The 24,244-nt window shown below is 53.0% G+C and overlaps 9 protein-coding genes across 9 annotated transcripts; 2 read left to right on the top strand and 7 right to left on the bottom strand.

Annotated features, from left to right (window-relative positions):
• Positions 1-16: 16 nt before the first annotated feature.
• On the bottom strand, positions 17-1,764 carry VE01_00101 (uncharacterized protein). The gene is made up of 3 exons (XM_018269634.2): positions 1,576-1,764; positions 1,460-1,524; positions 17-1,403 (listed from the first exon to the last, which is right to left on the bottom strand). The coding sequence occupies exons 1-3, from the start codon at positions 1,636-1,638 to the stop codon at positions 575-577; spliced, it is 957 nt and encodes a 318-aa protein (XP_018135537.1). The 5' UTR covers positions 1,639-1,764; the 3' UTR covers positions 17-574.
• A 136-nt stretch (positions 1,765-1,900) lies between these two features.
• VE01_00100 (uncharacterized protein) lies at positions 1,901-3,150 on the top strand. Its single transcript, XM_018269633.2, has 3 exons — positions 1,901-1,996; positions 2,057-2,312; positions 2,372-3,150. The coding sequence occupies exons 1-3, from the start codon at positions 1,959-1,961 to the stop codon at positions 2,864-2,866; spliced, it is 789 nt and encodes a 262-aa protein (XP_018135387.1). The 5' UTR covers positions 1,901-1,958; the 3' UTR covers positions 2,867-3,150.
• Positions 3,151-3,238: 88 nt separating this feature from the next.
• On the bottom strand, positions 3,239-4,429 carry VE01_00099 (uncharacterized protein; the record flags this gene model as incomplete). The annotated part of the gene is made up of 2 exons (XM_018269632.1): positions 3,239-4,090; positions 4,160-4,429. The coding sequence occupies 2 exons, from the start codon at positions 4,427-4,429 to the stop codon at positions 3,239-3,241; spliced, it is 1,122 nt and encodes a 373-aa protein (XP_018135286.1).
• Positions 4,430-5,584: 1,155 nt separating this feature from the next.
• VE01_00098 (uncharacterized protein) lies at positions 5,585-9,039 on the bottom strand (the record flags this gene model as incomplete). Its single annotated transcript, XM_018269631.1, has 4 exons — positions 5,585-7,233; positions 7,282-7,369; positions 7,499-8,718; positions 8,778-9,039. The coding sequence occupies 4 exons, from the start codon at positions 9,037-9,039 to the stop codon at positions 5,585-5,587; spliced, it is 3,219 nt and encodes a 1,072-aa protein (XP_018135285.1).
• Positions 9,040-9,284: 245 nt separating this feature from the next.
• PSF1 (DNA replication protein psf1) lies at positions 9,285-10,957 on the bottom strand. Its single transcript, XM_018269630.2, has 3 exons — positions 10,889-10,957; positions 10,279-10,835; positions 9,285-10,209 (listed from the first exon to the last, which is right to left on the bottom strand). The coding sequence occupies exons 1-3, from the start codon at positions 10,913-10,915 to the stop codon at positions 10,116-10,118; spliced, it is 678 nt and encodes a 225-aa protein (XP_018135288.1). The 5' UTR covers positions 10,916-10,957; the 3' UTR covers positions 9,285-10,115.
• An 842-nt stretch (positions 10,958-11,799) lies between these two features.
• On the bottom strand, positions 11,800-13,770 carry VE01_00096 (uncharacterized protein; the record flags this gene model as incomplete). Its single annotated transcript, XM_018269629.1, has 3 exons — positions 11,800-13,323; positions 13,368-13,442; positions 13,492-13,770. The coding sequence occupies 3 exons, from the start codon at positions 13,768-13,770 to the stop codon at positions 11,800-11,802; spliced, it is 1,878 nt and encodes a 625-aa protein (XP_018135287.1).
• A 3,052-nt stretch (positions 13,771-16,822) lies between these two features.
• VE01_00095 (uncharacterized protein) lies at positions 16,823-17,720 on the bottom strand (the record flags this gene model as incomplete). The annotated part of the gene is made up of 1 exon (XM_018269628.2): positions 16,823-17,720. One exon carries the CDS (start codon positions 17,718-17,720, stop codon positions 17,361-17,363), a length of 360 nt encoding a protein of 119 aa, XP_018135290.1. The 3' UTR covers positions 16,823-17,360.
• A 3,015-nt stretch (positions 17,721-20,735) lies between these two features.
• Positions 20,736-23,421, bottom strand: NOC2 (Nucleolar Complex 2 protein). Its single transcript, XM_018269627.2, has one exon. It carries the CDS (start codon positions 23,137-23,139, stop codon positions 20,857-20,859), a length of 2,283 nt encoding a protein of 760 aa, XP_018135289.1. The 5' UTR covers positions 23,140-23,421; the 3' UTR covers positions 20,736-20,856.
• VPS28 (ESCRT-I subunit protein vps28) lies at positions 23,413-24,229 on the top strand (the record flags this gene model as incomplete). Its single annotated transcript, XM_018269626.1, has 3 exons — positions 23,413-23,499; positions 23,556-23,792; positions 23,849-24,229. The coding sequence occupies 3 exons, from the start codon at positions 23,413-23,415 to the stop codon at positions 24,227-24,229; spliced, it is 705 nt and encodes a 234-aa protein (XP_018135292.1).
• Positions 24,230-24,244: the final 15 nt, after the last annotated feature.

The raw sequence follows: 24,244 nt of genomic DNA, 5'->3' as shown, positions 1-24,244 counted from the left end.
ATCTACTAACGAGGCACCTTAATCTAGCACCCACCAGAAATCTCATACTCTGCCGTTTAAATGCACCGCACCACAGTGTGACAACAAGGGCTTCCGGTACAAGAAGGACCTTGAGCGACATATCAAAGAAAGGCATCAAGATTCTGTGCCAGACGCTCATCGGTTCTACTGTCCGTACCCTTCCTGCAAATTCTCCTTGGGTGGAATAAAGCAGGGCTTTTCAAGACCCGATAATTATCGAAGGCATATGCTGCAACATCCAGATGCAAAGACGGGGCAAGTTAATTAAAACTTCCTTCTCACGGTCGAAGTCATCATATGTAGCAGACAAACGAAGAGTTGCAATCATTGCAAACTGCGCTGTGGGCTACCTTCCTATCGATATGTGAATTGATCCGACTGTTTACCCTTCCTCCACGGCGCCACGCGCCCACTCCCCATTATGCATTACGTATTCTAGCCAATGTAACGTCAGCGCCCGCTGAAACGAACACCCGGCGCTCAGCGCCATAACCCTCTCTTTGCCTCTTTCTGTATGTGCCCGCACCCCAAGCAATATGTGCAGCCCACCTTATCAACAACATCTCCCCCTCCGCCTCGCCCGTCCACTCAATGTAAACACATCCTCCCATTCCCTCAGGCCCCCTCTTCTCCTCTCACCGCCAGCACCACTCTTGATACTCGCCCCGTCCTCCCATCCGCCTCCGCCTCCCATATCACCATACTGTATCCCACTGAGCGGATCATCCGGGTCAATCTCCCCCAACTCGATTTTCGTCAAAATCATCCTCGCCAGCCGATGGAACACTTCATCCACCCCCTCCCCACTCAACGCGCTCACCTCGACCGCCACTGGTATTTCCGATTTGCTCGCCCACCGACTCGCCTCCTCCCCCCCAACCTCCCTCCCCTCCGGCGCCTCAGAAGCCTGTAACCTCGCCCCAAGCCCCCTCACGCTACCCCCCGGAAGCCCATCACTCCTCTCACTCCACCCACTCCTCTCGCTCCTCGCACTCGCCGAGCTGGGCGCCACAGGAACCGCCGAATCCAATAACGACTCTCCACCTCCCCCACCCGCCAAATCCTCTTTATTCCCCACCAACAGCGTTGTCAGCCGTGGCGACGCCAGTGCCCTTGCATCAGCCAGGAATGGCGGAAGTGCCGCAAATGTTGCCGCAGACGTGATGTCGTACACTAGGATCGCGCCCGCGGCACCGCGGTAGTACGAACGCGAGACGGAGCGGAAGCGTTCTGTGCCAGCGGTATCCCAGAGTTGCAGCTTTATACGCTTCATCCTCGAGCCGGTGCCGATACGAATTATTTTGCTGGCGAACTCGACGCCGATGGTTTGGGAGGAGAGGGAGCGCCATTCGTTTTTGATGAAGCGGTGGAGGAGGCATGATCTGGTGGTGGGTTAGCGATCAAGTCGTGCGATAAGGGGGGAGAGGAGTAAACGCACTTCCCACTGCCGCTGGGGCCGAGCAGAACAATCTTCGCAAGGTAATCGTACATGCTTCCGAGCTCCTGCGGGGTCTGTAAGTGGGTTGCCAGGGGGTAGGAAGGGAGAGCACGCACCTGGTCCCTTGCCGTGTGGCCGGAGTCCTCGCTCGCGGCGGAGGAACGGCGTTGGCGCACCATCGTGGGATGGATCGTGAGCTTCGCTGCACGAGAGGGATGGCGTACGGATGTTAAATCGGTACTGTGTGCGTTGTGGTGACGGTGGTGAGAGCCGCGATGTCCTTCTCCGAGATACCTTATCGCCTGGTGGTTGGCGTTGATAGAAGGCTGTCACGGGCGGGCTAGGCTTAATGGGGATTAGTGATTGTGGAAATGGGGACCGAGGCAGTTCCCGCCCATCGACTTCTGGGGGAGTTTGGGGGGGTATATGAGACTTTTTCCAATGGAAGTTCTCATCTTCCTTTTAGTTTCTTGAATATACATTTTTCAAGATTGCAAATATGAAGATCCAAGGCAGAACATTCCTCATTAGCGGCGGGTAAGTCTATCACGCGCACCTCTCTCATGAGAAACGTCAGCCTTGTCTAACACTCCACAGCGCATCAGGTCTTGGCCGCTCCTGCGTCGTCGACCTTGTCAAGGCCGGCGGCAATGTCGCTGTCCTCGACATGAACGAGGAGCTCGCGGCTACCCTCATTGCCGAATACCCCAAATCCACAAAGTTCTTCCACGCCAACGTCCTTGAGACTGAGTCCATTGCCGCAGCCGTCAAGGGCTCGCTGGCATGGATCAAGGAGACCGGCTATGAGCTCGGAGGCGTTGTTGCCGCTGCTGGTGTCTCTTCTCCCGCGAAGGTAACCATTCCCACAATCCCTCACCCGCACGAGGCAGCCACTAACTGTCATCCCCCCAGATCATCGACAGGAACGGCAACCCCTTCTCTCTCGACGACTTCGACTTCGTCATGAACGTCAACGTCCGCGGCACGATCGACCTGATCCGCCAAACCCTCCCACATCTCACCACCGTCCCCCCCGTTGGCCCTGAGGGCGAGCGCGGCGTCCTGATCATGGTCGCCTCGTCCGCGGCCTTTGAAGGCCAGCCCGGCCAGGTCGCCTACGCTGCCTCCAAGGGTGCCATTGCTTCCCTGACACTGCCGCTTACCCGCGACCTCGCCCGTTACGGAGTGCGTGCTGTGACTATTGCGCCCAGCTTGTTCAGGTCAAACATGACGGCTGTGATGAGTGATAAGGTCAGGGGGAGCTTGGAGAGGGTTATGGAGTTCCCGAAGAGGGAGGGTCAGCCAGAGGAGTTTTCGGCGCTGGTTAAGCATGCTGTTGAGAACGTCATGCTGAACGGCACGGTGTTGAGACTTGATGGAGGTATGAGGATGCCGAGTAAGATGTAAGTGGGGTCTTTGGACTTCCAGCTTGGAGATGATGGCTCGAGGGTAGCAAATACAGTAAGATCTCGAGACGAGGTCCTGTAGATCAGGATATCCGGCGATGTGGATTAATGGTTACGGAAACTTTACACAAGGAGTTTTGGATATGAAAATCCATATCCTGCGCCAGAAGTATCCTTATATTGAGGTTTCATTGTATGCCTTGTATCTGTATATATATAAACCATTGTGTCATATACTATATAGCGTAAGTATTTATACCACATGTTATGTTCACGCGGCCAGATCAAAGCAGTGTACATGATTATAGATTCCATGTTGGGGTTATATTATCTTCTTATATTAAGAGTCCCCCTAATTAACCTTTCCTCCCCTTTAGTTGTTGAATGGCCAAGGCCAGTGGGGGTGCTTTCCTCCACTTGCCAGCGCCTTAACAACACCCCAGTAAGCCGGGTGCTTGGTGAAGTCCTCAAAGTACAGCGTCGCCGCTCCCTCGCCCGCAAACACACTTGGAACCCAACTGTATGGGTCGTAGAAATCCCAAATGGTGGTTCCGACGCATCCCTTCACGGCGACGCAGGCAGCGACGGTGTTCTCGTAGTCAATGCTCTGCTGTGCCAGGTTGGTGGCGTTGGCGGGGAGCGCAAGGCGGATATCAAGCTCGGTCTGCGCAACCTCGACGCCGGTAGCCACGAAGTCCTGGAGGTTCTGGATTTGCGCCTCGCGCGAGGGGGTGGAGCCGACGATCAAATGGGCCTGCGCGCCGACACCATCAATCTTGACCTTCTGCTTCTTGAGGCTGCGGACGAGTTTCTGGACGGCTCTGGTCTTGTCGCTGCGAGCCTCGAGGTTGTAGTCGTTGATGTAAAGCTTCGTCGACGGGTCAATCTTGGCGGCAGTCTTGAAGGCGAGCGCGAAGTAGTCCTCGCCGATGACGTTGTAGAAGACGGTCTCGCGGAAGGTACCGTCGTCGTTGAAGGCCTCGTTTATGACATCCCAGGCGTAGCACTTGCCCTTCCACTGGGTGAGGACCTTGGTAATGTGGTTGACCACCACGGCGGAGAGAGTCTCCTTGGTCCAGTTGCCGAACTCAACCCATTCGGGAAGCTGGCTGTGCCAGACTAGGGTGTGGCAGCGGAGAATCTGGTGGTTCTTCTTGGCCAGGTTGCCTACAACTTCTCCGTTGGTGAAGTTGAAGACGTTTTGCTCTGGCTCAATGTACATCCACTGATATCATGTCAGCTCGGGCACATTTGGTCGGCCAATTGGCATATGGATTTGGCTTGGGGGCCTTACCTTTTGTCCATTGGAAGGAGTAAGCTGTCCGAACTGCTTCTTGTTGTTCAGGATCTTGGTGTAGTCCTTGTTGTTCAACTCGCCGTTGTCGGTCGCAGTGCCGAAATACTTCTTCCCTGCCTTCACGGCTAGAGTATGAAGCAGATCGTTGTCACTGTTCTTGCCGCCATGTCCAATTCCATTCGGGGGGGATATCCACGGCCACCCAAGTGTTGCGGATACGGCGGGAATGGCAACGAAGGCCGCGAGTGTCGATGCTTGAAACTTCATCTTGACAGCTGTGAGGATATCTCAAGTCCACGAGAAGCAGGAAGAAACTGATGAGCAACTGGATGACTGAAAAGGAACGAAAAAAGAGGAAATCCTGGTCTACTTAAATTGAACTTGCCATCCAGCCGGGCCAGGGTGATGTGCACGCAATCATGGTACCTTGCATCTTTGTGGAAATTGGTGATATAGCGTAATGGAGCAAGTGAGGAGAAAAGGTCTCTGATGCAATATCGACGGATTGGTTATATGCCGGGTAATTTACGAGCGTATTCTAGCCATATCAATGCACGGGTTGGCATATTTACCAGCTGTGCTAGCCAACAAATCTTGGGGTAAACCTTGGGGGTTATGGTTGGAAATGCCGATCTTAGCTGTGAATATCTCATACGCAGCCGTAGCGGCATCCTTGGCTTCCACCTTGCCCTTCGAAGCTGGTAGATAGACAGGGCCAAAGCGAGGGGACCGGAAGAGGAGGGGTTTCTGTTGATCCGGAAGGTCCTGGATAAAGACCAAACTGACATGCAACAAGACAGGGAGACTGCCGAAAGTCTGGGGTAATTATCCGCTTGTACCAGTGTACTTCCTGCTCTGCCGCTGTTGCGGAGAACCGGCGCCGAAGAGACGAGAACGCCAGTAGTCAGCTTGGCATCGTGGAGTGAAGAGAGAAATTGCACTTCATCTATGAGAAAGCACTTGTAGATGCACGGCAATTAAGCAGGTGCGGAGTACTCGAGTTGTTGTCGAATGAGGCGTCTTGAGGCTAAAGTCAGGGAACATTCCATGGCTTCGATAGACGACCCAAACCCTATTCAGCCTGAAAATATAGTAGGTACGAATGACCCGTCCCCCGCACCAAGCTTCAGGGGTTCGATGCTCTTTCCACGTGCTGGAGCTTCGGGAATATCTTGGTGGACCTGGGAGGGAGTATTCCGACTCGTTAAACTGTCACTACTCGCCTTCAGCCGATTCACCTGAAGTCCTCTAATATCAAATAAATGCCTTCGTTATAGCTTGGTATACGTCCGCAGCGCGGCAGGAAGCTCTCACTCGCTCTCCCGAAATGCTATGTGCTAGCTCCAATTACAAAATGCTACCCTTCATATACACCATAAATATCAAAATATACAACCATCGTGCCAGCTACAATATGTGCGGCTATCCAGCCGTAGTGAGCACATAGCTTGTAATAGCACTCATCCTCTCTGTGGTCATCTTCAGTGTGATCCGTAGAAGCTCCTGTGCCACATCCTTATCCTTCTCTTGCAGCTCCTCCCATTGCCCCCGGTCCATCAGCCACACGACACAATCTCGCTCTGCAATCACCGTCGCCGTCCTCTCTGTTTCGGAGAAGAAAGGTAGCTCGCCACAGGTCGTCCCCGCGACGATGCTTTCAAAGTATCGTCCCTGGGGTAGGTCGTAGTCTGCCCTCAGTATACCATCTTCCAGGAGGTAGAAACCGTCTGCAGGTTGCTCGCGACGGAAAAGCGTCGTGCCCGCTGCGTACTCTTTGCGAGTAAAGTAGGGCACGGCGCGGAACCAGAAGTCCTCGTTTTTATCAGTCAGTCCCTGGAAGGTTTGGAGGATCAGACGGAGAGGCTCCTTGAAATTCTGCCATTTGTGTGTGGAGTTTTCATGCTCCGTCTCCAGAGACTTGGTAGCTGCAACGACTAAGTGGTTGCCGCGCGGGGAGCCAAGTAGAGTGGGAAACGGCTGATGAGAAGATGTTGTAGAAAGGCGCCGTGCATTGACATCCCTTGACAAGGCGCTCGCGCTACGAGCATGCTGCGCATTCCTTTCATCCTTGTTGTGGTAGAGAGCCTTTAAAAGCCCATTCTCGCAGCTTTCAAGTGCGGAGTTGAGGTCTGGAAGTAGGGTCACCTCGTTTCCCCCCTCACCAAGTCCAACATTCCGAAGGCTCAGGCCAATTGGGCTTTCTGAGGAGACGCCACTCATGACAATAGTAACACCCTTCTGGCTAAAGATTCTGTTCAAGCGATTGAACGCCTCGGCCGCGGAGTAATCTATGCCAGTGACATGCCACAAATCGAATATTAGATAGCGAATTGGGCGATGGTTGAACGCCTCCTCTTTGATCAGACTCCTTATCCTCGCCTCAACGTCAACAATAGTTCCAAAAAACAGATATCCAGCAAGCTTCGTAACATGGATTTGTCTTCCGACCTGGCGCAGGTAGTCATGCTGGATGGGGTTCCTACGAACTGTCGAGCCGGCAATCTCTCCTGAATAAGATGCCCGTACTGCTGGTACACGCGAAGTTTGCACGACTAAGCTGACGAATGCCAGTGCGATACCAACAAATATGCCGACAACGAAGTCATAAGTTCCCATGACCAATACGATGGCAATGACTGTTAGGTATTCAAGTGGCTTGAGCTTCTTCCTTGGGTCCCAGACAGCCTCGAACACTAGCTCGAATCCGAGCACGAAGATGAGGACCCCGACCATCATCACGGGAATGTACCCGATGAGCCCTGGCCCGGCCAGAAGGACCCCAAAAGTTGCAACGGCAAGAATGAAGCCGGCAACTCTGCTGTTTCCTCCGGACTTGATGAAAAGCACACTGTTTGTGTAGACCAGGTAATTCTGGATGCTCCCTGCAAATCCAGATAGCGCATTGGAGATGCCATGGGCCACAAGCTCTCTGTCAAGATCCAAATGATCTTCTCCAATATTGAAGGCAAGGGCCGGGATATTGATAGGGACATGTAGGACACCGAAGAATGTCAAGGCAAACATTGCAGGTATGTTTTCAGCAACCGCGCCCCAGTGGACAAGCTTGAAATCTATATAGGTTAGTGTATCCTAAAGCAAATCTGGGAGCTAGAGCATACCATATAAAGTATAGAAATACCACCACGGTTCATCCGCATCTGGTGCGTCAAAAATCCACCCATCTTCTCTCAACTGAGGTATATCCAACTGTGGTAATGCAAATACAAAAAAGTAGAAAATGGCGGGTATTAATAATATAAATGTCGGAAGATAGTATTTGCCAGTAAATATCTTTGAAGAGCGGTACAGAAACAAACCTAACACTAGTGGTGTTACCCACTGAAACACCGTGTCGAACTGGATTAATTTGTGTAATGTTTTCCAGTTGTACTCGAGATTGCCCTCGAGGCGAGCCGTAACTTCCAGCCCCGTGGCAATCAAGAACCAACCGACACCACCGATGCATCCGATCAGGATATGGCGGGGGATAAAGCCGACGATATATCCAAAGCGACAGACTCCCATCAGAAAGAACACTAGCCCAGTAAGGATAGAGCTTATGGCATATGAAGTGATGGTGGTTGAGATGACAGCTTTGGGATTGTCCTCCCCAACAGTCGCCAGGATAGTGAAGGCCATCTTATGAAAGAACGGCACAACTTCAATCATCTCGGAGCCGACGCCTCCTTTGAAAATACTACCGCCGAACGAGAATACGAGTTGCGATACTATGCAGGAAACGTAAAACATCGATATGCCTGCAGGGCCTAGCTTCTCAAACAGCGGCTCCCCGAGAGGGAAGAGAATCATGCCGTACGAGAGGGCATCAAGAACATTGAGCAGCGCTCCTAGAACAACGGCTGGGATGTACCCTGCTGGCTCAACAACTGACTTCTGCCATATGACCTTCTTATCCCACTTCTCGGGACTTGAAACTAATCGTGCTGCATGGTGCCCTCTCCTCAGCTGCTTCGAGAGTATCTTGTTGACTTTGGGCCAGGATTTATTCCTTCGAACTGGCTGTGCCTCCAAGTCATGACCTCCACTGAGATAATTTGGCCGTTGGCTCTGTCCTTGTGACACCTGGCGAAGTAATGGGGTATGCTCCGTGGCGTCCGCTCCACCAGGTGCCGAATTCTTTCCTTGGCCAGATATCAGGGCCTCTTCATCACCTGTATCCTCTGCAGTATCTCCTTCACCAGAATCAATATAACCATCCGGTGGAGATGCAGCCGTAGAGGCCCTCCGTAGCATATCTGCCAATACAGAAGTTCCCGGGGACCTATACGGCTGACCCTCATGCATTGGAGTTCCTGGTTCCGACAATTCCTCAATAACTGATGGTTTTGTAGGACCATGGGATACGTGTGGTGTGGCGCTGTCATCGTCTACATCTCCCCACGCATCTAAATTTGATCCAATATTTGAATGCGTCGATGAGCTTCGTCGAGGCGAACTGCCCATCATCGAGCGAGATTGCTCCGAGAGCGCATACGAAGCAAGCTCCGCTGTGTCTTCTCGAACATCGCGGGCATATTGCTGGCTATCATGGGGTGCTGTAGAAATGCGGCGTCAGCAATGCACAATGCGACCTATGCGCCTGGAGTATACTGACCTGGCTGTCCACGGAATGAACTGTGGAAGAAAGATCTTGTCGGTTCCCTTTGGCTGTACACATTCGACGGACTTGCTGGCATGCCAATGGGATCTGATGGCTCTCCAGTACGAGCAGACAATCCCGGCGATGGCCGAGCACTGGAATCTCCATGGCTACTGCTTAATTGGACTGGCCAGAGGAGGTTCTGTGCGGTCGTCGCGGCAGACAATGCCCTCTGCCTCCTCGATGGCGCGAGTCTTTCGGACGCTGGCAGCGACATTCCAACGGTGGCGCTCGCAGATGCCGTCGCACGAAATCAAGCACTATCCAGCAGAGCAAGCTCTATCTATACCCATGGCACGAATGATAGCCGTGTCGCTCAATAAGCGGGTCTTCGAGGTCTAGAGCAAGGCGGGGTCCGTGTGGGAGATAAGTGACAAGATTTCTTACGTAGCTAGCTCCCGTTCCATGGTTACTGGCGCTAAGGGGTTTGGGAAAGTGGCGATATTAAAGGGTCCAAGACTGCTCTCACTTTTATTGCTCTATAGATTCTATTTTCTATATATGAGGGGATTATTTGGTAGTAAATCCGATAAATGAATGTTCGTAGTTCTCACGAGGATGCAAGGCTATGGAATGTCTCAAATAACCTGCACTACGTCATGGTAGCCAATGCGAATGATTGGGCTGGCATGGACCCCAACTGTCAGGGTACAATTTAGCTTAAATTGGATACTTTGCATATTTTATCCTGATGCAAAAATATCGATTTGTTCACTTAGAATATTATCACCGTTCAAAGGGAGTGGCATCGATATCAGCCTCGTGCGGAAATTGTGGCCCATGGCCACGTGTTTGTAGAACCATGCATATTATACAGATAGAACCAAATGCCAATTGCCATGAATCCACGATGCTACCAAATCCACGAGCGTGTTGAAGGGACGTGTCTTCGATCCAGTATATTTCCGCCACGGTGGCTGACTGAAAGATATCACACCAACAATTGAGGATTTTAAGCTCTTTCTCCTGACGCCTTGACTCTGGTAAACCCCACCATCTATCCTCGGACACATTGAGAGAGGACTCTTGTCGTCATCCGAAGTCCAACTTGGCTGAGTAAATGCAACGGGAGTCTTTAGCCGCAGCCCGGGGACTCCAAAGAGTGACACTCGGAGAGGAGCGTCTCCCAGAAGATTCATTCGGATTGCTCGACTGAACCGCGACTATAACCAGGCTGTCGCCCGGAGATATTCAGCGAGTGACATCCATAGAGCAGAGCGTCCCGTCGAAGACTCCTTCGGTTTGCTCGACTACAGCGTGACTGTGATCATGATATTGCATCCAAGGTTTGGTTTAGCTGAGCTTTTGGAGATATCCTTGAGCGATGAGTCGCTCCACATCGCCTTGTCGAACATAGAACTGGCTATTCTTGGTCAGAGTTATCGACCTGGATATCATGTTAGTCGCTTGTGTCAACAGGACCAGCTTGGCTGCCACAATGGAAGCTATATCTTACCCGTATTCCGTCTGTATCTCTCCTGCATCCTTCAGGACCCTCACATCTATGAACAAGTCCCTCGGCGGCTCCAAACTGCCTGCCAAGTCGACATCCGTCCACTGCCCCGTGTATGATGACAAAAGCTCGCTGTATTTTCTGACATACTCCTCTTCCTCGGGGCTGAGGTTATGCTTGTTGCTTTCTCCATTGCCCACTTCCCCACCGGCCGCATTTCCGCTTTGAATCCTGCTGTTGTAGCTCTCCTGGGCCTTCTGTTGTTGAACTGGCGCATCAAGAATATCCTCGCCGCTCCAGACCAACTCCTCTAGCTTATCAGTCCTGACCCTATGGTACGCAAGCAAACAGCGCTTATTTCGTCTCATGAATAGGTGGTTGACGAGCAGCGTGCAGGCCGTAGCCGGGTCCTCCGACGGCGTGAAGGATCCATTGAGAGACTGCGTGATCGTTTCAATGTCTTTGTGTAACTCGCGAGCTTCACGGGTAACAGCGCGAACTGTCTCGGTCTGGTACGGCGGCAGGTTGGCGAGGCCTTGAGTGCGCTTGGCGTGCTGGGCCTTGTGGTTTGTTAGGAGAGTTCAGGTACCGCCAATGCTTCATGTAGACTTACGAGCTTGTTGCCCAGGTCGCCATACATTTGAGCAGATATGGGGCAGGTTTGTCGAGCTTGTGGTTGAAGGGTGAGGGGCTGTAGTACAACACGTCACGTCCAAGCGCGTCGCTTGGATGCGCCAATCGCGCTTTCTCCACAAAGACTCTGTTCCAACGACATTCCCGCCAACATTCTTCCCGAGAGCATCATTAAGCAACCCGCAATACTCGATGAAGAATGGGAACTTAAAGTGGTTAACTACGGTTTCATATTTTATTAAAGGGGGTTATTCATAAACAATCTTCATTGTTCTCAGTGAGCCGAGGCCCTCCAAAGCCATTGCCCAAATGATGGATACTGGAGATTCATAACTGGAAATTGATTTCTAGTTTCTCATGCAAGTGCAGCGTCTCACAGATGCAATTTTAAGAGTATCATTTCATATTTCTTTCAATTGGCTTTACAAAACCATTTACAAACACCCTATCTACGCGTCGCCGAAACCGCGATGATCATTCCAAGTCGCCCGTCTATGGAGTATCAAATCAGACCATCCCAAAAATGAAGACGCTTCGATGGTTCCAGTGAATCCTCCCCCATAGTAAAGACGCTTCAGTGATTCCAGTGGATCCTCCCAATAATAAGGACGCGTTGATAGTTTCAGTGCGCCCTCCCCAATAATGAAGACGCCTTTAGTTCCAGTGCATTCTTCCCAATAATGAAGACGCCTTCATGGTTTAAGTGTCTCCTACCCGACAATAAAGACGCCTTGACAGTTTCAGTCCCCCCGCCCAAGAATAAAGACGGCGCTTTGGTAGTTCCAGAGTGTCCTCCCAAATGATGAAGACGCCACGATAGTTCCAGAGTGTTTTCCCAATAATAAAGACGCCATCATGATTCCTCCCGCTTAAACAATCAAAATATTCACATCAGTTTTCTTGCCCCAATTCTGGGCCCATCCACTTATTGAACTCGTCTCCGGTATCCAAGCTATCGACAATATGCCACACGTCTTGGCTGTTCGGATCATCCAGCTGCTGGTTTAGGATTGGTGTATCAGGAATACCAGTTTGCGATCCTGGATAATCAGGGTACTCTGGGTACTCCTGTTTCACTCCATCTGTGACTATTTCCAGTGATTGCTGCAGAGGTTGCTGATTTCCGTCGACAATTGCTAGCTGCTGCTGCTGCTGGCCTCCATCAGCGATTCCGAGTGGTTGCTGATAGTATTGTTGGTTGAACATGAACGCGTTATTATCCAAGAATACTTCATTATCATCGGCGCTGTATAAGTCGTCATAGGGCTGGTCATGGCCCATGAGCGAAGGGTCAATCTTGTTCTCTGGCTCGTCTTGGTATCCATTAAAGGAATGCTGAGGGGTTCCACCATTCATGGCTCCATTGTGTTCATTGAAGGAATGCTGAGGAATTCCGCCATTCATGGCGCCATTGGGTGGGTAATACTCTTGCTGGTAGCCTGGATGCGGTGCAGCATTCATGCCAGGGCCCCTTGTCCTTCTCAACATCACATCATGGATATTAGGGTTTTGCATGTTCGGCACGACCTCTTGCTGCCAGTACTGTCCGTCGGGGATATTCGACCTGTACGGCTCTGGCACGTGCCTTCCTGGGTTGGATGCGTGGTACGCTGAACTTGGAAAATTGCTACCCATCCCCGGCTCCATGCTACTGCCTCTCGAATCGATATCGAATCCATAGTACGGCTGATTTTGGAATTTTGCAGGAGGAGTGTGACTTGGTTTGGGGGTCAATCTCTGGCGCTTCGGCCCCTTGGCGTTGCTGCGACCGTCCTTCCAATCGAATTCCTCGAGCCCTGATTCTTCATCCGACACCGAGGCCTTTCTCTTCGGCGCCTTGGCTGTCCCGGCTTTCGCGGGCGAGAACTTGTATCCTGGGTGGGCATTTTGGTGGTTCTGTCGCTCGATTCTAGCCCATTCGTTGAATTGTGCGCGGACATCGTCTGGCTCCAGCGGCCAACTGTCGCCACATACTTGGGAGACGACTTGGTGGTTGTTTTGCAGACACCAGTTCTTCGTTCGGTTTTGGTATGCTTTCCGGTACAACATAAAAGAGTTCATCGGTCTCTTGACTTTTCCCGGGTTCTTCCCCTCCTCAACTTCCTGCCGCCTGATCTCTGCTGATCGGTTCACGTACGCGTCAATATCCACTACTGGCACGTGTGTCCACTCCCTCGTCAGTACGCTCAGTGGCTGTTCCAATCTGGCGATTTTATTCTCCGCCTTGACTTTCTTCTCCTTCTTGACCTTCTTGGCCTTTGGCTTTGGCGATGTCGCCCGAGCAATCGGCTTTGGCGATGGCTTCAGCTGTTGGATCGCTCGGTTAATAGCCTGTCCACTTCTGGTGCGCCTCACGTTTGGTGGAGGAGACATTGCCGATGGCGCTGGAGAGGCTTCATGGCTCCCATATCCGTACTAAGATGGTCAGCTAGGTTCTGGGTCAGACCCAGGTTGCTTACGAGTTGTGCATCATCTGGCACCGGCGCATAGCGAGAGTTCTCTTGCTTCATGTCATACTGCAACTGCAAATCTTCCTGTTCGCTGTCAGGGCGGGGCCCGAAGTGTAATGGAACTTGAACCTACATATCCAGGTCCAACTGCAATGTTGTTTGGCGACAGGCCATGTTGGTAGATCTCTTGGTCGTTGCTGTATTGGTGGTATCCGCCGTCGCTATAGAGCGTGTCATCCAAGCCTTGTTCTGGCGATCCAGCTGGCGACATCTGACTCCCTCCTCCCTCAAATGAGTTCGATTGATGATGGAAGGAGGAGTTATGCTGTATCAGATGGCCAAAACCATCTTGGATATCTGCGGCGTTTGACGATGGAGGTGTCGGAGGAATCGTGGTTGTCCTATCTGACATTTCGACCAGATGTGAAACAAGTGGCTACTGGGTTGTATTCTTTAAGATCCAAAGGTGAAAGATCAAAGATAATCGGGGGTGCCGGGCTAGCTATAGGGAACCACCAAACTCCGGAGCCTATATCAGTTGGGATTCAGAAACGCCAGAAACAGAAACATGACCCCGGCAATCCTTCCCCACTTGTTCATGTAAGTAATTAACTAGAGTACATGAATCTCAAAGACAGTTTCGCCTACGGACCTGTCCCCAACTAGCAAGGTTATTATCAGTCACAACGTGTCTCTGTCTCGGCAATCTCAGCGGTAGCGAGAGTCTCGATTGCATCCCCCCAAACGACCTATCAGACGACAACGCTCAACCCAGCCGCATTCCACCTCACGATCGTTTTCGGACCCTGCGCCCGCTTTCGTGGACGCCCATCTCGCACGCCCGCACACTCCCTCTGATTTGCCATCCCTACCGGCGCAATGCCGGCTTCAGGCCCATCTGCCCGCGCGGCCGCCCTGGGAGATGGACAGGGACAGGGTGGGACCTGCATTTGAGGTGAGAGATTCGCGCGCGGCTGGCTGCAGTAGCGTCTTCTGCGCTTAGATGCATGGTTTCCTACGGTTGTTTGGACGTCTGTCTCACTATGGTGCAGGGTGAACATGGCATTAATTGCGCATCAGACGGTATATTCATAAGGTGAGTAGCTGCTGCTGCCTCTAGACGCGCCTTTTCATTCTCCTCCCATCTCAACTTGTCAAATTCACTTCACATTCACTCTCGTCGTTTTTGTTTTTGTGGCTTGCCTCTTTCTCCCCCATCTCCGCCACACCATCCCTCACGCTCTCATCCTAGCTCTCACATCATTCTTTGTACAGCTCGGTCCTATCACCCCAGCACCCTCTAAAAACAGCCATCTCAACCCATCACATCACAACCTTACCACCAGGAACAAAGGATCCTCTCTTACAAATCCCCCATCTCGCCGCTCTGGTCATAGCCACCACAACCATCGATCGCAAACAGCCCTTCCCTCTCTCTCTCCCACCGACAGACAGCGCCGTGAATGCCAAATCCCCGCCCCAAACTCCGCAACATCCCAGCCCATTCGACGGCCTCACACCGGTGCGATTTCTTGGTTGTCATCCCCCCACATCAACCGCCATTAGATCTCCCGCAGCGACGCACCCTTATTCGCCCCCACTTGAAACTGTCATATCACCCCCCCTGCCATCACAGCGCAGCCTCAACAGTAGGATCTCATCTTACAAATCCCCCCTCCACCGCCACACCATTCCCCCCCCTTCCATATAATCCAGCAAAATAGCGCGTGCCCAACGCCCCCTGCCCCCAGATCTCCCACATCTTTTCCCGTGGAATGTTAGCAGGTGCCTCCCCCTGCCGGGACCATTCTCTGTTTCGGGACTGGTGTGTAGTTGTGGTTGTGGTTGGGTTGGGGTAGTCACGTGATATCCCTTTTTCTTTGGTTCGCGCTTGGTCTTGGCCACCCCCTTACTTCCCATACCCGTTTTTTAGGGACCGTTTTTTAGGACTGGCACTCTGGGGGTGGGGGGGGGCTATTTTGGACGAGGCTGTGCGCTGCAAGCAGGTGCGTGCAGAAGGATGCAGGTATTTGTTGTTGTTGGTGTATAATTCTACTGTGGTCTCGCCCTTTCGTCATGGTGTTTTTTTAGATGGTATTTGAAATTCGTTTTATTTTCATTTTTCATACGAGCGTATTCGGCCCTCTTGTCCCGTGCTTTTCTGCATTCGCTCTCAGGAGTGGCTGATGTGCAGGACGTCCAGAGGGCAAAGCTTGTCATGTGATTACCCTTTTTGGGGGGGGAGGTTTGTTGGTTTCGTTTGCTTGTGTGGCTGGCTGGGGCGTGAAGCGTTTCGTTGACGCGCGGGGGGAGGGGGCAAACGACGCGGGTGGAGGGTGGGATAAGCGCTATGTGTGGGGTTGGGGGGGGAGGAGGTTGGGGTTTGGAGTTTGGTGATGCGTGGTGCCTTTTGTGGTGGTATGATGCGGGGAGAATGCGTGGGGATATCTGTGCATTTGTCTTTCTTGCTGGATATTGGAGGTGGAGATGAGGCACTGATGGGTTCAGACGCACGTCTCTCATGCATCAATGCGGACTCCTTTGTTGTCCGCTGTTATTTATTGTCGTATATATAATGCTGAAATCTCGCATCCTCTGTCTCTTGGCCCCAATCTGGACCACGTCCGTCCGGGAAGATAGACGTGCATTTACCTTCATCAACCCCCTCACACATCTCCCCTCCCCCGTTCCCATATATCACCACATCCCCCACTATAGCACAACATCATCCCAACAGACAAGCCCCATTCATCATCCCCATCAACCATCACCCCCTACCCACCACCCATCCTCTCCTGTCCCAGGAAACCGACCCCATTGACCATCAATCTCATCCCAACCAACAACCCCATTCACCGCATATGCCCCCTCAAAGACTGCAGTGAACGAGGTTCACGAGCCGTCCCATCCGTCCCTGCTTGTCATGTCATCCCAACCGCGCTCACGCAGATGCCCTTAAGCGCCCCGCGTCGCACAACACGCCTCCGTTACACCCGCGCCGATTAGATTCCCCCATCACCCTCCCGCTTGCCCCGTGTTACACACCACTCTCCAAGACACTGGAATATGCACGCCATCCAAAGCGTCCATTCGCCTTATCACTCGGCGGTTCACTGCTGCTGCTGGGGAGGTTGTTTTCAGCCCGCATCTGCACCCGATCTGATAAGTCTTGGATATTGGATATCCCTTGGCTTGTGCGCCCACGGGGGGGGATGTATGGATTGGAAAAGAGGAAAGCTGGGTCTTGGTATGGTGGTGTGAGGGGGGGGGAATGTTGGGGGATGTGGGACGGCAGGGCTCGGCGGAGGTAAGGGGGTTGTGCGACGGTGAGAATTAGGGCGGTGGTATCTTGGCTTGGTGGAGAGGAGGGGACGAGATAGGGGGGGTAGATTGATGTGATGAATCTATTAGGAGGGTGTTTTGGAGATGGTTTGGTGAGTGTCTGTCTGTCATTAGTTGGTTTTGTGTTGATATAAAAAAGAATAATGAAGATTAATTTAGACGTGGTTGGAAGTATAAACCCCCCCCTGAACTATTTAATTATTTTATTATGAAATATACCAGCAAACACAATATTCTTCACCACCCATCACAAGTATTTTATTTAAACGAGCATGCATACACAGTCATAATAGAAGAAGACATAAGAAGACATCAGCACGCTCACGAGTTAACATTCCCACTAACTACCGCAATAAAGCAAGCAAGCAAGGAGATGTCATATCATCATCACTTCGTGGCCATTTTCCCGTCCCCAATCAATCTCTCCCCTAAGAAAGCAACGAGAGATCCTCCAACAACCATAACAGACTGTTTTAACTGTTTTCTCAACGCCCATAACACATAGCCAACCACCAAACCAACCAATCAACCAACCAGCCATCCCAGCAGCCATCAAGGCAGGCAAACACACTTCCTCCATCCCTTAACAATTCCCAAAAACGCCTCGCTCGCTCACTCACGCTCACTTTTCATCCCCCAGTAGCACATAGTATCTCCCACTCACTCAACAGCACTCCAATCCCCCTCCTCCCCCCCTCCCCCCACATGACCCAACCTCAAAAACCTCCCCCCAACACCCAAACTCACAACCGAGCTACTCCGTCTATGCTCCACCGGCGCCGGCATCCCGACCGCGACCTCCACCGGCAGGAGGGGGATTATCGAGACACCCCGTGCTGAAGCGGGGATGAAGGGCGAGGAGGCGGGAGTGGTGGTGGGGGAGAGGGAGAGAAAGGTGTGTGGGGCGGGGAGGGCGGGGGGGGTGGTGACGCTGGTTGTGGGGGCGAGGGAGAGGAAGGTGAAGGGGGGGGGGATGCGGAGGGTGCGGGGGGCGAGGGGGTAGTGGTGTTTGGTGGACATTTTGGAGGGTGGTTGTGAGTGTGGGTTGAGTGGTGAGGGTGTAGGTTGAAGGTAGGTTGAGGTTGGAGGTAGGTAGGTTGGAGGTTGAAGGTAGGTAGGTAGGTTGGGTATAGATTCGTTTGATCGGAGTTCGGAGTTCGAAGTAGAGTAGTAGAGAAGGGTCGAAGTAGAGATGTGAAGTGTGAAGAGAGATGTCTTTTTACAAACCGTAGTCTCGGGGGGGAGAACAGGCAATATAAATAATCCTCCTAGCTCTAGAAAGCAATCGAAGCTCTCTCCCTCTCTCGTGTCAGCACCTTACACGCGGCGCGTCTGACCTTGTTTGTCTCGGCGGAAGCGCGGGGAGAGTAGCCCGGTCGGTCGGTGTGTTATAAATCGGTGAGATCTACTTTCGCGGCCAATTGATGGGAGGCTTGGTATGTCTCGGTGTTATCTCTCTTCGATGTTGTTTTTTCTCTTGGGTGTTGTTTGCGGTCGGCGATGGGAGATGAGACGTGGAGAGGGCCCACGTGGAGGGATGAGGGGCGAGGGAGGGGTCAAGCCACCAACAACAGGCAGGATGGATAAGGTGGTGATGAGGGTGAGGGCGACTGGATTGCGGAATGTAATGTGAGGGCGGGTGTGATTGGTGTGGGCCGGCTTACGTGTTTTGAATTGGTCGATGGATTGTTGAGCGGCGAGGTCGGCAGGTTTGTTTTGTGTGTGATGGTGGTGACGGGTGACGGTGATGATGGAGATAAGAGTGTAGAGTGGAGAGTAGAGATGAAGATGATGATGAAGAAGAAGGAAGACTTTGGGGAGTTGAAGGAAGATGGGGGGGAACCTACCTATATAGAAAACCACACCCATACTCTCCGTATATACCCCATAACTTACATGACGATTCTCTCACTTTGACAATTTTTGTTAGTGGTTGTTGGTGTTGTTGGTCGGCGGGCGGGCGGCGGGCGGTGGTCGCTGTTTGTCAGTCGTCGCGAATCAGGATAGGGCAGGAATGGAGGTACGAAGGTACACACCACAGGAACACACACGGGTACAACATTTCACAGGTGCACACACATACTTTTACATACTTTTACATACTTTTACGTTGTACCTACCTGTGTTCGGTCTGTGTCCCTCGGCACATGATGAACAAATATCCTTTTCACATCCGCCGTCCATCTCCCCACAGCCTCTCATATCCCCCCCACGGCTTCTAAACCGCCCCCTCTACCCTCCTACCCTCCTACTAGCCCCTCCATCTCTTCGAAACTCTCACACCCATCACACACCCATCTCGAAACTCACAACTCACAAATACCCGATCCCCTTCATTGGCCACATATACACACCACACCACCCTACCGCCGCCGCATAACTCGAGAATATCCCGGAAGCAGAACGAGAAGACGACGACTTCACAGGCTTCCGAGATCCTCAAACCCTCACTAACACCAGTAGTACAATTCCCTTGACAGTTCTCCACATGCATGCCCACCGAAGAAAGAAGAAGAAGACACTGCAAAGTCTCTTCCCCCCCATCCCCCCCTCGGTCCCCCGCCCCGCCCCTACCCGCCCTCCCCCATCCCATCCCCAGCACACACAGCACAGCACGCACCACCACCCCCCGTCTCGGGCCCCGGCCGACCAGCCTCCATCTAGCCAAAATCCAAACACCTTATCCCACCGCCAAGCAAGCCCCCTCGCATCAGCTGAGGCCTCCCGACTTTCGTGCCCCCTCTTGGCGCGTCTCCGGGGCGCTGTGGTGCGGTGCCCGAGACAAGTCGATTTATTCCCACTACTACCACTACAAACACTACTACAGTACCTGCTACTAAGATTACTACTATGGGAGGGGAGGGGGAGGGGAGGCGAGTTATGCAGTAGGGTGCGTGCGTGCTTAGCTGCCTTGGCTTGTGCGATGTGCCTGAGCCAGGTGAGGTGAGGTGGGTGGGGGGCAAGCATGGGGGTAAGAAAGGGGCTTGGCGGGGGGTTGCGCGAGACCTCTGGTATCTGGGCGAAGTTGTCGTGGCCGTTGGGAATGGGAGATCGACGGAAGAGCGTTATTGTGGTTTTCGTTGCCAAGAGGGACGGAGGGCGGGCAGAGGCGGGTTGCCTTGTGAATATGCGGTTTTGTGTGAGGTCTTTGTAGAGGACGAGGACGAGGACGAGGACGAGGATGAGGTGGAGGGGGTTGCACGTCATTGTGGAATTTATCGGTGGGGTGAAACGACGCACTGCACCTTTACTCTACTGGACTGCGGAGGGAGGGAGTCGAGTGCTGTGTGCCCTGCGGTAAGTGCGCTGGGGAAAAGGCGAAAGTGGCATGTGAAATTTCGAGATCTTGGGGATCTATGCGCTAAGACGGGGAAATGCGGGGAGTGGGTATCGACGGGTCGTGCGGTGCGGTGCCTGGACGGAGAAGGAAGGGTAAGGCCGGGGGAGGTAAGGTTGTGAGTGTCTGCGTGATCTATGATTTGAAGCTTATATTTCCTTCTATTTTGGAAGACTGGCCGTTGGGAGCCTAGATGGATGAGACAGTCATTTCAGAGGAGACAGATGGATGGATGCCAAGTCTGGAGGAGAGGGTAAGGGGGTAGGAGAGGTAAGGTTGTGATGTCTGCGTGATCTCTGATCTTGAGCTTATCTTCTTTTCTATTTTGGAAAGACTTGGCCGTTGGGAGTCTAGATGGGTGAGACAGTCATTTCAAAAGGAGGCGGATGCCAAGTCTGGAGGGAGTTACGGATGGTAAGGTTGTGAGGTCTGCGTGATCTCTCATTTGAAGCTTATGTTCTTTTCTTTCTATTTTGGAATGAGTGAGATGGCCGTTGGGGAGGTCTAGATGTGTGGCCGGCTGGCTGGATGAGACAGTTATTTTAAAGGAGGCGGATGCCAAGTCTGGAGGGGGTTACGGATGGGAAGGTTGTGAGGTCTGCGTGATCTCTGATTTGAAGCTTATCTTTCCTTCTATTTTGGAAAGACGACTGGCCGGATGAGACATCATTTCAAAGAAGACGAACGCCAAGTCTCAACGTAAATTTTGTTTTGGATTGCAGGAACAGCCCGTCCAGAACGCCTGATGGATGAATTTTAGATGCCCGTTTTGCATCACAGTACCCGTTATAACACAATATTCTATCTCCCCCCCTTACTCTACTCATCATCCTCCTCCCCCTCATCGGACGACTCAACCACATCATCCATCTGCACATCCTCCCCCCTCCCCCTCTTCCCCTTCCCCTTCTTATCCTCCTCCCTCCTCCCCGCCTCCAACACCCTCGCCTTCTCTTCCCTCTGCTTCCTCTGCCCCACAACATACGCCCCCAACGGCGTCTTCTCCCACTCGAACCCCTTCAGGAACCCCTCCACCCCCGCCCTATTCCCCGGCGCAAACTCAACCTTCACCCTCCTCTCCTCCACCCACCGTCCATTCGCCTCGATCTTCTGCACCAAGATCCCAAGCGCCGCATTAACCTTCCCGTTCCGGTTCCCCGTCTTCGCACCAGCCTCCTTCAACCACCGCTTCAGCATCACAATCACCGGCAGCCCCAGCTCCGGCGCCGCAACGCTCGTAGACCACAGCACGAAGAACTCCCCCAGTAATTCAACGACTTGCTCCCCAACGCCATCCTGGTAGACGCGCGTCCGCAGGTAGACTTTAGGCGCCTTATACGCGACCGAGAAGTCAAGCGGGCGCTGCGTGCTAGGCTTGGCGTGCTTCTTCATCTCCGCCGCGGAGAGGACCTCCAGCAGCAGCGGCGCGAGTGGGATGTACGTCCCTGTCGCGCGGGACAGTCGCAGGAGCGACCGCACGAGGTGGAAGCGAAGGGGGAAGTACGTCGCGGTGGGGATGAGACGCATTGCTCCCAGCGTGACCTGGACGGCGGGGTAGATCAGGGCGCGGAGTTGGGATTCCTTGCCGCGCGCGGCTTCCTTGAGGGGGGAGCAGTGCTCGGCGAGGACGCAGGACCAGAAATCCAGGGAGTGGATGTACTGCCAGTTGTAGATCGTTTTGTAGGATTCCTTTGCGTTATTGGTGATGCTGCTGCGGAGATGGATGGCGAGCTGACGGATGAATGTGAAGCCCGTCGTGTAGCCGATGGTGGGATCGAGACCCCACAGCTCGGCGGCGGAGTTCTTCATCAGGTTTATGCCTTGGATCGTGTGGATGGTCGTGTTGCGCGCGCCCTTGACGAGGCCTTGGTAGACGGTCTTGAGGACGGCTTCGCGGAGACCGGCGTCGCCGATTACGGCGAGGCGGCGCACGACGAGGAAGGCGGTGATGCGAGTTGCTTCGCTGCTGGAGGCGTCGGACCAGATGTCGACGACGGTCTTGACGATGCCCTTGAGCACCTTCTTGAAGGGGAGGAGGTAGGGGAGGAGGGGGTTGATGGTCGAGAGGGTCAGCTTGAGGGTTGCCTCGTCGGAGAGGGTGGTGAGCAGGTGCTGCACGGAGGTCGTGTGAGACTTGAGTAGCGGCGTGAGGGTCTTGAATTTCTTCGAGTCGGTGGAGACGCGGATCTTGCCAGCGGCGCTCTCCTTCACGGGGAGGTGGTGCTGCAGGACCTCGGGGACGAGCTGGAGAGTGACGACGAGAAGTTGGTGGTAGACCTCGGGATTCGTAATCGTGTATTTGTAGTCCTTGCCCTCATCCTCATTGACGTGTGCGGCAGCTCTGAAAGCCAGGACAACCTGTCGCATTGCTCGTAACGAGTGCTGCTCAGACATTGCCTTCTTCCACTTGGCGACCATCTCCTTTGTGACTTCAGTCTCGTCGAGCATCTCCTCCTCGGACTCCTCGTCCACCTCCATCTCCTCAGCCTTGGCCTTCTTGCTCTTTTTCGACTTCTTCTTAGGCCTCTCTTCCTCCTCCTCGCTGCCGCTAAGGCCATCGACCTCAGCTAGGTCGGCATCCTCGTCGAAATCGAGTGTCTCGGGGTCATTCTCCTTGAGGTATTTGTAGAATTCCGGATCCTTCTCAGCCAGTGCCTCCATAGCCTCCTTGCTCATTCCCATATCCTCATCCTCGTCCTCACTACCCTCATCATCGCTAGCCACAGGTGCCTCCTCATACGAAGCATCAGAGGAGTCGCCCTCATCCTCCTTCTCTGCCTCCGGCTCAGAGCGCTTCCTCTTTCCGAGTGCCTTCTTCGCATTCTTCTTTGCCAATTTCTCCGGGACCTCGAAACCCCCAGCAAAGAAATCATCGACGCTCATCTGACCAAAAGGATCGGCCTTAGGCTCAGGCGCACCCTCCTCTCCATCCTCCGCCTTGCCTTTTCCTAAGAACTCAGCATCCTTTGCATTCCTCAATGCCCTCTTCTCTTTGATCTGCACCTTCTGCTTGATCTTCGCGCCCACCTTGCGGCGCTCAAGCGAGTCCTTCAAGTGGTTCTTCTCGAACTTACGAGTTGCTTTCTTGCTCGTCTTCGCCATTGTTGTGGTTGGGGGAAGAGAGAATTGCGGTTTGTTCGAGGTTTTGCGTTCCTGGCAGCAGGGCTCAATCGCAGCCTTTGCAGAAAATTGTTATGGGGAATTATTTATCGCGACGCTAATCAAGCTAGATCAGGCTAGCGCCGACGGCAGAATCACAGACCGCCCGGACGGTCGCTCTGGCCCATGGGTGCCTTTGGCTTCACGAACGAGGGATGTGAGAGTGGAATACTTTGAGTTTGAGCTTCTTTAATAATCTACTGCGAATATACTGTCATGTATCCGAATAAGCAGGCGTATGCGCCGACTCCGCACAGCTATATTCCAAATACAGCTCTTTCTGCCACTGTGAACCTCGACGAAGTAAGGGCGCCCCCCCCCCCAATTAACGAGAGCCAACAAGCTAACTTGCGCACCAGGAAATTAAACTTGCGACCACGCGCGCTGAGAGAGACCTGCAGGACTCGCTGGCAGAAGTCTTCAGCATTATTATCACGCTCGACGAGCTCGAGAAGGCGTATCTCAAGGATGCGATCCCCGAGGCGGACTACACGGAGATATGCGACAGGCTACTGAAGCAGTACAAGGCGATCCTGACGGACGAGACCGTGGCCAAGGAATTCGTTGACCTTGAGACCTTCAAGTACGAGTGGGATGTATGTATTGCGACTTCAAAGAGACAAAGGTCTGAGCATTCGGCTGATTCTTCTAGATGGAGGTACCTCGGGCTACAGAGAGAATACGAATCGGCCTCCCATCCACGGTAACGGCACCGACTCATGCAGCGACAAGTGGGAATACCGGGGCCAATGGAAGTCTGATCCTGGAAGCGACGCAGGATTTCATCACATTCTTGGACGCACTCAAGCTGGGGCTGCTCGCGAAAGATCAGCTCCACCCGCTGCTCTCGGACGTAATACAGTCGGTCAACAAAGTTACAGACAGAGACTTTGAGGGGAGGGGCAAGATTGTGCAGTGGCTCATTTCCCTCAACCAGATGAAGGCGACAGAGGAACTGAGCGAGGATCACGCCAGGGAGTTGGAGCTGGACATGAACGCAGCGTATCAGGGATTCAAGTCGACGCTGAACTGACCGAAATGTGTGACG

This window comes from Pseudogymnoascus verrucosus (assembly GCF_001662655.1).
Source record: "Pseudogymnoascus verrucosus strain UAMH 10579 unplaced genomic scaffold scaffold_1, whole genome shotgun sequence".
NCBI lineage: Eukaryota > Fungi > Ascomycota > Leotiomycetes > Thelebolales > Thelebolaceae > Pseudogymnoascus > Pseudogymnoascus verrucosus.
Note: the sequence above shows the minus strand (reverse complement) of the source record. Positions and strands in the feature narration are given on the sequence as shown.